The 13512-nt window shown below is 44.2% G+C and overlaps 1 protein-coding gene across 8 annotated transcripts in view; it reads left to right on the top strand.

Moving 5' to 3' along the window:
* Nucleotides 1-13512, top strand: part of Lrrc28 (leucine rich repeat containing 28) — a 129683-nt gene that overhangs the window by 100339 nt on the left and 15832 nt on the right. For 6 of the 8 annotated variants that reach the window (XM_063249945.1, XM_003475272.5, XM_005006298.3 and 3 more), the window contains 2 exons: nt 2293-2395; nt 12254-12429. The exons of the other annotated variants lie outside the window; for them this stretch is intronic. In XM_063249945.1, the coding sequence (XP_063106015.1) occupies nt 2293-2395; nt 12254-12429 (279 nt within the window). The remainder of the gene's footprint in view (nt 1-2292; nt 2396-12253; nt 12430-13512) is intronic. 8 annotated transcript variants of the gene reach the window in all.

Raw genomic sequence — 13512 nt, 5'->3', positions numbered from 1 at the left:
ATTAACACGTAGCCAGAATATATGAAAATAGAAAATCACTATTAGGTAAATACAGTATAGTGCTACAGATAAGCGCTGGTAATGAGGGCTATAATTAGCGGTCAGAATTTTGAGGAAGAACAGGATATTTACATAGTCTTAGGGTGGGGTCAGACTTGATCTGAGCCAGGGAAATCTGCTTATAGATGCCCACACACAACTCTTTTTAAGGCTGCAGGAATGCCCTGGTGACAAGGGACTCCTCTAGCTTCAGGATTGGTGACCCCAGACAGAGAAAGGAGGACACAAAAGTCACCCCAGTGCCTTTTGTGACTTGGATTTTGTAATCACACCCATCACTTCTGCTTCCTTTTGCGAGATAAAACCACTGTACCCGAAACTCCAGCTGGTCGCCGCCTCCTTTCCTTACCTCCCCGAGAGCCTCCACTTCACCTTCCTTGCCTGTCCTTGTGCTCCCAGGGTTAGCTTCTTTTTGTAACTTTCTCCAGTGCTGGTCCCAGGAAGGATTGTTGGAATAGGACTAGGAGTAGAGAAGAGGGGTGAGGTTAACCCTTCCCTCCCTGCTCCCCCAGGGGTCTTTCCTCACCTCAGCCTTGTAGTACCCTCCTGTCACTTTGCGTTGGACCCATCTGAGGGCTGTAGACTGCTCACAAGCCTCTCTAATGGCAATGATCGTGTCATATTGCACTTACTGCTTTGCATGTCTGTGTTCCCATCCATTAATGCCAGGCTCCTATCTGTATCCCCAAGCCCTAGCACGGTGCCTAAAATGTCCTTAATGGTAAATGGCTTATCTTTTGGACAGTAAGCATGTCCAAGAACTTCCTCACTTATCAGTGCTTGAGCTTTTGTCTTTCCTAGACCACCACAAGTCTAGGAAGAAGAGATCTCCTTCAGCCTATTTCCTACGTTTACAAGTAGGACTCTAGACAGCCTTTCAGAGATGAGGCTTTTGCTTCCAAGAGCATCAGAAGCAGAGGGTCAGCAAAGCTGCTCAGAACTCTGCTGTACGCCTCTGACAGTGAAGACAAACAGCCCTGTTCAGTGCGTGCTAGGAGTGGAAGCCAGCCTTGGCCACAAATTGTGGTGCGCATGGCAGGGCTGGTCTGAGTCTTTGGTCTGTGTGCTGTACTGACTGGAGGTGACCCTCGGGATGTGGGATCGCGTTTTCTTACTGAGCCGTCTTCCAGCCTCTGCCTCCTGGTTGCCCTGCCATCTCTGGGGTCCAGCATCCTGTTTCTGTCGCACATCCCTGTCTCCTCTACTCCCATTCCAGCCCCTGCTCACTGACCTTGGCATTGTCAACCCCGTCTTCACCCCTCTTCGAGGACTGTGATTGGATAGTGCCTACCGAATAGCTACAAGGCATCTGGGCCCATTCCCACATCTGCTTGGCTGCTAAAGTCCAGCCCTCCCTGACCTCCTTCCAATCTTGATAGGAAATCTTGACACATAGATTTTTTTTTTTAAACACAAATATGCAGTGATACTTTAGAGCACAGTAAGATAGACTTTCTTAACAACCATTGAGACAGGTACAGGAACTCTGCGATGGAGTCTTGCTGTGGGGGAGAGAGATTGGGTCAGCTCAGCATACAGATCATAGTCAAAGAGCAGGCTGGTGGGAGTCTGTGGGTGGAAGGTTACTAAGAGGAGAGAGGGAATTCTGGCTTAATGAACCTAACAAGATTCTTGCTGCAGACGGGCCCAGGAGATCAGACATCACCTAAGAGATGGTGAAATAAGAGGGTGATCAGCCATGGGGCAGCGAGTTTCTTGCTAAATGATATGGCGGGGTTCTTTGTTAAAACTGGATTTTACAAGGAAGTACACAGATGAACCTACCAGAAGGTTCAGGGGCCTGACTAAAGTTTGGCCAAGTAAGGAATTGTCACCAACAGGCAGAAGTGGTCTGGCTTAGGTCGAGCTATCAACTTCCTTTGTACAACCTTTTCCATGTTGAAAACTGACAGTCAGTCACCCACAGCAAACTTCTCCTTGGCTTACAATGGCCTAGAAGATGTCAAAGAATCTTTACGTGGAAAGATAATATTCTCATCCTAGTTACTTTATCTAACAGTTCAAGAAACCAAGCCTACGTTAGTTAAGTAGAGTTTCCCCAGCCACATTTTCGGACGCACACACAATCGAATATTGCAGCCCACATCATTCTACAGTCAGACTTAAACCAACAACATTTTTCTTCCAGCCCAGAAATTTTCGAAGCCAGGCCATTTCACAGGGCCGTCGTGCCCACTGAAAGGAATGACAGCGCTTTTCTTTCTATTCCAGATCTAGGTCGATCTCGAGAACTACAGTACGTGTATGTGGATAACAACATTCATCTGAAAGGGCTGCCATCCTATCTGTATAACAAAGTCATCGGGTGCAGTGGGTAAGGCTGACTTCACATGTTAGACTGAAAAATCCACCGAGTGCTGTGGATAATGCGGTTCAGTTTAGCGTTTGCCTTGACGTGCTAAACCGACTATCCTGAAGATCTAAGATTGTGAGCAGGTAATGATGAATATTGCATGTTGGATTCAGTCAGAAAACTGTAGGTTCAGTCAGCACGTTTATTTTTTTTTCTACTCAAAGGAGAAATGAATTCACACATACTTTTTTTTTTTTTGCCATAGAAATAAACAGCCTTATCTTTCCAGTTTTATCAAGGGATACTTGACAGATAAAATTGTATGTATTTGTTGATGGTGTGATGATTTGATACACTGAGACACTGTCACATTTGCCCTTAGAAAGGTACTGTTATCGGTGACAGAAAGGAGAGGTATCAATTTTTGTCTGAACTGGGCCATAAGGACTATTTCCCTAGAGTAACAACCCTAGTAGTTAGAATTTTACCAGCTGGAACTATTTAAAACTCAACATTTGAGATAGTCACTCAATACGAAGAATGATTCTGGTAACCAAAACAGGTATGTCGGTCCATGGGAGATGATGGCTGTTATTCTCAGAGCAGCAGCAGGCTTTCCTTTTGAGGCTTTTAGGAAGGTGGCTTCAGCTATTCATTCAACAGCAGGGTGACAGCCACCCTCAAGTGACCCTCAGGATGGCCTGAGATTGAGAGGACCGCTCTTCTCCCGGGTTCTGCAGGTTACTGGCCCTGCTCCCCCCATGTCAGGCCCCGAGCATCATCTCTGAGGCTCCTTAGCACCCGACTCAGACTTCGCCCCAGGATCTTGCATAACCTGGCTCATGTTGCTTGTTCTGGCGAGAACCAGGATGACAGGAAGCGCATGCATCCAGGACAGCTATTCCCCTGCTGGCCTGGCTCCAGGGCGCGGGCAGAGAGCCACGATCGCTCCAGAGAGGCTGTCCTAGGAGTCGTGGCCTTCCCTTAGGAAAAACTAGACATGTGTTATTTTGGGAAAGCCCTCACCGCGTTCAGCGCCTGTGGAGGCTGATGAAACCCAAGCTGAGATTCCCCCAGAGCCTTCTGTGAAGCACTGATAGGAGCACGTGTGGTAGGCTTTCAGCTCGTGATTTTTCGGCAGCGGATTTTGCCACAGCTGTGCTCCCACACAGTCAATAATCCCAGCACCTTTTTAAAGAATTTTTATGACAGCCTGAGTCTTCCGAGTGGTGAGTGACGTGTTCCAGTCATTGTGATACACTTTCCTCAGTCCCAAACCCTCCGAGACTGCACTGAACAGTTAAGGAGCCTCTTTTATTTAAGATAGAGAACCTTCTGCTTTGCTGTTTATATGTGGATTTTGTTTTCTTGAAACAGGGTCTCACTGTGGAGGTCAGGCTGGCTTTGAGATTATGTGGCGCAGACTATCCTCAAAGTTGTGACAGGCTCTCTGCCTCAGCCTCCCAAGTGCTAGGGTTACAGGTGTGCGTCACCATGACCCGCTTTTATATGGCTGTTATTGACTACCAGACAGTTCTACTGGTGTTGAGAAGAAAGACAGTTCTTCATCTTTGAGTTGGTGTCTGGTAGCAGTACTAATGAATTTCATAAAAGCTTCAAATCTTTGAGGAAATAAATAGTATGGGAAAATATACAAAGTATTAGTTAATAATTTGTGTTTTGATTGTTAATATTAAAATTATGAAGACAGTATGAAATAACCAGATTTCTAATATTAGTAGTTTTGGGGCTGTATGTAACCCCTCTTGCAAATGGACTCTGATCCAAAAGGCATTTTTAGTCTGTTGGTTTAAGCAAAACTCAGAATGCATTTTTAATTCTATTCATTACATTCCTAAGTGAGCCCATTATAAGGTTTTTAACCTATTTTGTACTCCAAAAGTAATACTTTTTTAAATTTGTCTTTGTGAGACAGGGTCTTGCTATGCAGTTCAGGCTGGCCTTGAGCTAACTTCGTAGCTTAAGCTGGTCTTGGACACGCAAGGATCCTCCTGCCTCAGCCTCCTGAGTACAAAAGTGGTACTTCTTCAGTGGCACTTCTATGGAAAATGTGTTCAGGATTTTCGTGGTAATGCTGAATGAAGCCCTAGTGGAAAACATTAAGGGTCCTTGTCCTTCTGCCTACCTGTTGAATACATGAAACAGGACAGCTGTGGTGCCAAGTCAAAGTGGTGGCGCTTCCTGCCTCAGCCCAGGGCGGAGGAGAGCAAAGGAGGGGAAGGGGACTGCGTGTATCTGAGGCCTAGGAAGTGTGCATCTTGGGTCTGACAAAAGTAACTGTAATGCAAACAGTGACCACCCCAAGAGCGGTGGGGAGACAGACATGTAGCATGGGGAGACTGACTTCTGTGATTCACCCGAAAGGCACACACCGTCCACTCCGCCAGCCTGGGTCAGCCCTCTTGGACTGGCCATCACAGCTTCCTCACATCCACGCTCCTTGCTAGCTCCACGGAAAGGTGCAGTTTTTATTTCCTGTGGGTTTTTCTTGGTCTTGCCACAGGAATGAAAATCTTCAGCTGTGCTACATTATACCCAGAAAGAGAAGTCTGTCCTGGTCAGGATTCAGAGAGTGGTACTTGGCCTATTTGTGTATTCAGAAGAACTTAGTTGTAAAAATGATCCCACACCAGAGTTATTTCTCCAGTTATCTGATTATAAGGGTGGGGAGGACAAGCACTTACATTGCTTTTTTCTTGTGTAAAAGAGCAAATTATAGCAGGATTTGGGAGCAGTTGGTTAAGCGACTTTCTAATGGTTTGTTAATATAACCACTCAAGATAATAGAATTGTTTGTATGAGAAATGCATTCTGTATTCTGAGTTAAACCAGTAGACTAAAAATGGCCTTTAGATCACAGTCCATTTAGGGCACTGGGAGGTTAAAACTGCCCATAAATCAATCATAGATATCTGGACCGCTCTTCTTGGGGCAGCCCAGAGTAGCCTGGCTGCATATAACAGAGCTGAAGGGATTTAAGCTGTCACACAGGAGACAAAGTTGCTAAAACAAAAGTATGAACACTTCCTTTCGCGGGTCAGAGGAGTACAGCAGAGTCCATCGTCTCCACAGTATAATTTTCACAATGTCCAGGATTCAGTGCCCCATATTACATGGCATTAGAAAGAAAGAAAGAAAGAAAGAAAGAAAGAAAGAAAGAGAAAAGATCAGCAGAGGCCAACCTGAGATAACCCAAGATGTTGGAGGTAGAAAACACAGATCTGAGGCAGGGGTGGGTGGGTCATCCATCTGTTTCAGAGAAAGATGAACAATGCAGCTCAGGCTAATCCACATCTTCCTGCCTCAGCCTCTAAACTCTGGGATTGCAGGCACGTACCACCGCATCTGACTCAAGACAAAAGTTTAAAACTTTAAGACTCTGTTAGAACTTTTCTCAGTGAAGAAAAATAGGTTTGTAATCAGCGAAAAGACAAATTAATAGAAACTTTTAAAAAGGAAAATTTTAGGATTGAAAAATCAATGAGGCTTACTGGGGTAAATAGAAAGTCAGTGAACTTTGAAGGTAGATGAGGAGAGATGATTCCATCTGAGAGGCACAGAGAAAGATAAATAACAAACACAAATGTGATGTCAGCGTCCCGCCAGACAGTATAACACACACTGACTGGTGTGAGTGGCATCCCACGAGAATAGAAACAGACAGGAAGAAGAAAAAGAAATGGTATCTCAGATGTCCCCAAATTTGATGGGAGACGTAAATTTCCATGCTCCAGGCGCTCAGTGAACCCTCACAGTCTGAGCACAGAAGCTGCGGCTGAAAACCAAATAACGAAAGGAAATGGTGAAAGCAACTCAAAGCACCTCACAGAGGAGCACCTGGGCAGCCGGTCAGCTCAGCAGAGGCCACAGAGGCCGGGAGACAGCTGAGCGGCCTGTCTTACGTGCTAAAGAAAAAGACAGTCAAAGCAGAACTCCGTATCCAGGAAAGTGTTCTTCCAGAATGAAGGCAAAACAAACACGAGCGAGAGAGAAGAAAATCTAGCCGGAGGAAACTCTGCCCAGTCAGGACCTGCACACAGGGCAGGATCTGTGCCTCCTAGAGGACGCGGCTCCTTCCTTCCTTCTCCGTGTCCACCCTGCCTCTTTCCTGTTCCGCTAAACTGAAAAAAAAAAATAGTTTGCTAAAAAGGAGAAATGTAGCATTTTCCACATGAGCGTGCATACAGATTACATATGTACTTTTTGAAGGATAAAAGATTGCTGTGGGTACTCTGGAAAAGACAATTTACGCTGCATTTGAACACATTGTCGGGTGAAATGCTGAGTGTAACATGCTTACAAATTAATTTGCTAAGTCACGTTATGAAGTGTATATGTAGTGAAGTCTCAGCAGGAAAGTGAGAACCCTGTAGCTTATTTTGGTCTGGAAGTTGAATGATAGTTCTGAAAATATTGATTCCAAAGGAAATTGGGCAATACTTGCTATAAATTATCTGTATTACTAAAAGGTACTAACATTTTTAATTTTAACAACTCATTTGGGGGTTCCGTATGCAAATCTTTATTCGGTAACTTCCCAGGCGCCTAATCTGAAAAAACTGTGGCACTGAAAATCTAAGTGCCACAGTTGAATAATGGAGAGCTGGCACTTTTTCCATTTCACTGTGAACTGAAACCTGTCAGGGCTCTGCTTACCTACAAGTCACCTCGTTATGTGTTTTAGGTGAGTGGCCCTCAGTTTTCAAGGCAGGTACATTTCCAACTGCTTCCCCCTCGGAAGTTTTCTTCCAGTTACCAGGCACTCTGGTTTAATTCTGTGTGCCCTGAGTATTCACAGAGCTGGAATTCTAGCCAGTTAATTCCAAATCCACCACTTCCAGTGCAACCCACAGCAAGAATAAAGATGCCAAGGCATATCTCTAGTTGTGGGGAGCCAAAGGGGTCCAGCTGGGGTGGTGGCTACCCAGGACAAAGGCCCTAACCCAGGGCCCCAGGTTTTATTTATTGGTGAAGAAGGGAGTGGCCTGAGGATGAATGGCAGGAGGTAGTGAGGGCTGTGAGCTGGGCTGGGTAAGAGGCCAGAAATCACCTCTGCAATATGCAAGAGAAGGGTTTGCAGAAAGAGTATCCTACAGAACAGATTCAAGGTAGTGTCTAATGTTTTGGGGCCGGTGCTTCAGCTTTGATGTGTAATCTTTTATGCCCTAGGAAGTCATAGGCTCTTATCTTGAGGCTCAGCTGACAGCGTGGAGTGTGGCTCTCCCTCCCACCTGGCTCACACATGTTTTTTGGGAAACACTGACCTGTCAACACTGACCTGTTGCCTTACTTCAAAGACCACTTAGCAGCTCCTGGCTAGACTGATGTGTGTTGCTTAGAGCCAATTGAAAGGTTAGGGAGAAGTCCTGGCCAGCTCTGTACATATCAATGCATGGAGATAGGGCCAGGTTTAGCCAAAATGGAGATAATTGCTTTTTTTTCAAGGAGAGTCCAGGTGGTCCCCCACGATTACCCTCATTTTAAAAATGAAGAAACAGATGCCCATAAGATTAACTGTCTGAGGTCAGACAGCTGGGTGTGTAGCAGTGTGGTCTCCTCCCTGTTTGTACTCCTGTGTCCTGGTTGCTCTCTCCTCGTTGTGGTCCAGAGCTATGACTTTATGCTTGAGTTGCTGACTCTTGGAGAGCAGAGCCAGGGCAGAGGCGGCCCAAAGAACTGCCAATTGTAAAGCCTGTGCTAAGGCTTCCATGCAGCCTATCTACACAGCTGTAGCTCGCTCTCCAGTGAAGCACAGAAAGCATTTTATAAATGGATCTTAAAATTAATCAACTTTTTCTAACCAGTGGTGAAAAGTAGAAATGCCTGCGAAAAGAATTCTCAAAGGGAAATTAAATTTTCCATAGAGTAGTACACATTTCCTTGTGATGTGAGGCTTTCATTTGGTAAATCAGACATCTGTCTTTTTAATTATTGGATACAGTAGAAGCACTTGGAAGAATCTGGCTTTCAGTTTTCTCGAGCTTTCTTGAGTATTCCACGTTGGGTTCTTTGGGCACTGTCCACGTTCAGTACACCCAAAGTTGGGCTCAGAAGCAGTGGCTGCTAAGTCAGAGTACGAAGTGAGTGGCCTTGAATGGCTTACATCTCAAAGTACATTTTCACGATTTTACAGTTTTGTTCAGAGTTCTTGTACCACAATGTGGCTATAAAGTTCAGAAACAGATAATATAATTTTACTGTGTGTATCCATCGGTTTCAGCTCACACAGTAGCTGGCAGAATTAAAATGTGCAGAGTAAGCCAGCAGGCTGAGACCCAGGAGGACCCAGACTTAGTGGAAAGGCAGCCCAGAGCCTGAGCTCTGTGTCCCGCAGAGAGCCTTGGTCTTCGTTTTTAAGGCCCGTGACTGATGGGATGAGGCCCACCTGGGCTGCAGAGGGGGCTCTAGGCTAGGCAAAGTCTGCTGATTTAAATGCCCTCCAGACTGGTATCTGACTAAGTATCTGGGCACCGTACCCTTGCTAGTGTGATGCAGAAAATAAGACGGCCGCCAGAATTGCATTTACCAGATGACGCTGTTGCCGTAAACGCTGGCCTATGGGGTGAACATATACAAAGGTCCGTCCGCAGGGCCAGTTCTCTGCCATCTCCTGGCCCCGGGGTGTATGACCCCCCAAGCGGTCCCGGGAGTGTATAAAGGACTTTAGCTTCCTTCTCACTCGCCTCACTTCCTTTTAGCGTGTGCTGCTGAGGCCTGCGCTGTCTTATACCTCTACTTTCTCTGCCTGTTTACTCCAAAGGAAACACATCCAACAGCCATTCCTAATTTATTGATTAAAAAAAAACCTTTCACCGAACTAGGAATGGAAGGAAATTTCATGTAACAAAAGATATCTACGAAATGGCAACGGTTAATTTTGTATTTATGTTGGAAGACCTGTCTCACCCAAATTAACATATAAATCTATGTTAATTCCAATCTGAATCCCAAGAAGGTTTGGGGGATATTTATATCAAAGGACTGCAAAGTTGAAACTGAGTAACTTACATGAGAATCGGGGGGAAAAAATCCAACAGCGCAGACTTATCAGTTGGTGGAATGTTCTGTAAAGCTGTTGTAATGAAAAGAATGAAAGATGACACCGGGTTAAACAAACACATCACTGAGCAGTCAGGGACGCCAAAAGCTCTTTCAAAGGAATTCGGGAACTTTATATAATAATGTGGGCATTTCAAAGCAGAGGTAAATGAGAGCTTTATTCAATAAAGCCGCCAATAGTGTTGTCCATTCAGAAGAAAAAATTTTGAGTCCAGTTTTACACACCAAAAAACAAAAAGGATAGATAAAAACACCTGCATGTAAAAATAATAGTATAATTACACTAGAAGAAATGTTTGGCGAGTATATATACAGTCCTCAAATTAGGTCTACTCTGTTTAAGAAATCAGAAAAGTTAGATGCCTTGAAGGAAATAGTGGATGGATTTGACATTTCAAACAGGAGGAAAAAGAAAACTGCTGGATGGATGGTAAAAAGCACCATATGCAAATTATACGACTTTGGAAATAAATACTTCAGTACATATGACAAAGGATTGTTTCTGCCAACTTGGAAATTCCTAAGAATTGATTTTTTTAATTCAGTAGAAAATTAGGCAAAGGATGTGGATGGACAGTTTTCAAGAAAGAAAATGCAAATGGCCATAAATATGTCAAAAGGCGATAAAACTCAGCAGCCACGATGAGCAGCCATTTCTGTTAATTAGATTGGCAGAAGATTGAACTGGTTGCTAACACCCAGTTCTGGGGAAATGAATACTTTCCCACAACCTTTTTAGAAAGACCTCAGACATTTAAATTTTTCAGTTTTCACGGCCAACAGTTCTCATTGTGGGCATTTTATCTTAGAGTAATGCAAACAGTCATGCACAAGAGTGGACGTAACATTTATTGTGATGTCTGTAGAATAGAACAAAAAACTGAAAAAGGAGATGAACATACAAATAAGTTAATATATTATATTTGTCTATACTATGCAGTGTCACTTGGGCATTACAAAGATTTCTCTAAATCTGATTGGCTGGAATGATTACTTGAACAAAAGCCCATTACAGTAAAGAGTCTAGGGAGAAAAACAGTCACCACATTTTTGGTTGAGTGTAGAGTGTAGAGGAAAGAGAATGACCAAAACCAAAATGGTAATTGTTGGAAGAGAGAAACTTGGGAAAATGTGCACTTTATCTTCAGTTTCTTTATTATTATTTTTATTTTAAGAGGGAAAGAACAAACGAAAAACAGACAATAAAAACAGGAAACAAAAGAGACAAACACACACACGCAAATCCCCAAACAATAACAGTACAGGCTTTCAAAATAAGAAGATAGGAATTTAACAATGGTTGTTATTTTGCATAATTATCTTCAAGAGTTGCTCAGATTAGCAGATGCAGGCGTGCAAAATTGATCTAATTAATCCTATAAGTATTAACTGTTCTGTTCCAACAACTAATAGAATTGGTAGTACAATAATTTTAGCTATCTTATGTATATATATTCAAATTTATATCTTTTTTCTTTTCCCTTTTTTCCTCCTTTCACTTTCTTTATTAACTCATAATAATTGTCATACATTATTCTTACAATTCAGGTTTACAGTATTAGATTGTTTTGAAATAACCTATGGAAAAACACACTCCTGGCTAAAACCCAGAGAGCTCTTATGGTCGAATCAATACAATTTCTTTATTTCAAAAAAGATGTTATTAAGTGGAATTTGTGAAGCCCACTCATGTATGATTTCTGCCTGTGAAATTTAATGACATTTGTGTTTTAAACAGATTAATCCCCAAACAGTTGGGAGTTGTAAATTACTTGCCTTAGGCCCAGACAGAGAAAACCACTGGCTTTTACCCCCGAGGCTGCTCCACCCTCTTCTAAGGACCTCGCACTCTCCCTTGCAGGACCTTCTCCAATCCTGTTTCCTCCCGTGTTTATGGTCTCCGTTGCCTCTTGGCTACCAGTGTCTTCCGGTCCTCCATATTGTGACCAGTTAGTTCTCAAAGAACCATCCAAGAGTCTTCCCTTCCACTTAGGGCGAACAAACATCGCTTCATATTCCCAGCTTCCTCCTCCCACTTTCCCTGTCCAGTGTCCCTTTTCTGGCCCAGGCTGCCCCCCAGAAACAGCCTTGTTCTTTAGGGTGTGGCTCCTGCCGCACAGGTCCCCTGCCGTTACTCCCTTGTTGGAACTGGCTGTCTGTGAAATCTCCCTTGACTGCATCCCCCCTGACCCCACTAGAACAGCGCAGTTACTCTCCTGAGAGAAGGGGTCATCTTGGCTTAATCTCAGTATCTTGTTTGGCATAAAAGAGGTACAAATGATGAATTTTTAATTGTGAGAGGTTCTGCAGACATAAACTAGCCCAGGGTAGTGAAAGGAGGGGAAACAGAACTTACAAAGCAAACAGTGTGGATTCTTGGAAGAGGGGTTCAGAGGTGTCCTTGCTGGAAATGACTGGGCCTCACCACGAGCTAGCTGTGTTCTTGCTGATGAGTTTTATTTGCTTGCTTCGGTTTTGGAGTCAGAGTCTCTCTACACAGTACAGGTGGGCTTGGACTTCCTGTGTAGTCCAGGCTAGCTCAAACTCACAGTCTTCCTGCCTCAGCCTCCTGAGTGCTGGGATTACAGGCGTGCACCACCAAACCCAGCCCAGCTTAGATTTCTGAACAAAGTGTGACTGCAGAGCCCAGGACAGAATCTGTGTACTTTGAAAAGAATTCCAGCAATTCAGCAGCGTTGTAGATTTTCAGACGCGCGTTGTAGATTTTCAGACGTGCATTGTGCTGATCGCCCAGGCTGGCCCTTGTCACTCAGGCCATGCGGATGTGTCTTCCTGCAGCTGTGGGGCCCCCATCCAGGTGTCAGAGGTGAAGCTGCTCTCTTTTTCATCGGGGCAGCTGACCGTCTTCCTGCCAGCAGAGGTGAAGGCCATTGGCACAGAGCGCGACCGCGTGCTGCCCCTGCAGGAGCTGGCCATGAGGCGGCTCTATCACACCTGCCACCGCTCCCGCAAAGGTACTTCCTCCGCCCTTTCATTCGGGGAACGAACAGATGCGTCTCATGCTATGTTTCGGCTTTCCTCTTGTAAAAATCTATTTTTTTATTGTAAAATATACATAACACAAAATATACCATTTTGGTTATTTTTAAGTGTATAGTTCAGTGGCAGTAAAATATTTCTACATTATCTTGCGGTCTTTTTTGGGGGGGCAGTTATTTTGTCTTAAGACTGTCAGTCCTGGGCTCAGGTGCTCCTGCCACAGACTCAGTGTCCACAGAAGCCTGGACTATAGGCACATATGATCTCGCCAGCTGATACTTTTCTTGTTTTGGAACCAGGGATCAAACTCACGACCTTGGGTTTGCCAGCCAGGCACTTATGCCACGGAGCTAAGTTCCAGGCTCTGACACTTTTCTTATAAGAAAAAAGTTGTATTATTTTCTCAGCACTGATCCCTTCAGCACCCACTGCAAACACAGCGAGGCACTCATTAAAATATGCTCTTCAGCTATGAAAGCAGATCAGAGTTACTCCACGTCTAAAGCGGGGCAGCTAGCTGGGGTTGGGGAGTATGCGTGTGCAATAAAGGCTGGTGGCAGGGAAATATTTAGGAGGGTCTTAATCCTTGAAGCAAAGTTGAATATCTCAGCAGAGCAGGTTTTTGCCTTGCTGTCTCCTTACATCTGAGACATGCACAGGGAAGAAATATGTATGAGGGGCCGTTAGCGGTATGATCACAGCATGCCAGCTCTTTTGGAAGGGACCTGACAGTGCCTAGATTTATAGGTTCTGCAGGGTACACTTCTGCAGTGCCTGCAGTGGTGGAGCATAGCCTTAGCGTATGGGAGGCCCTGGATTCAGTCCCTGCCACCAAAAAAGGGGGCAACAGTAATAAGGAAAGCACATTTCAAGTGTTTTTAAAGCTGCTAAATGTTTCGTTTTTATATAAAAAATAAAACCATAAAAAAATTTAGCCTTCCATGTATGTCTCGTACAAAATTAACATTTTTTAAAAAACTAAATCAAACATTTTATTTGTCGACTTATGAATAAAGTACATTTTTCTAAACAGTAACTGGTGAGTTTGGGCAGATACA

This window comes from Cavia porcellus, unplaced genomic scaffold (assembly GCF_034190915.1).
Source record: "Cavia porcellus strain 051 isolate PalLab524CR breed Dunkin Hartley unplaced genomic scaffold, mCavPor4.1 scaffold_6, whole genome shotgun sequence".
Classification (NCBI taxonomy): Eukaryota; Metazoa; Chordata; class Mammalia; order Rodentia; family Caviidae; genus Cavia; species Cavia porcellus.
Note: the sequence above shows the minus strand (reverse complement) of the source record. Positions and strands in the feature narration are given on the sequence as shown.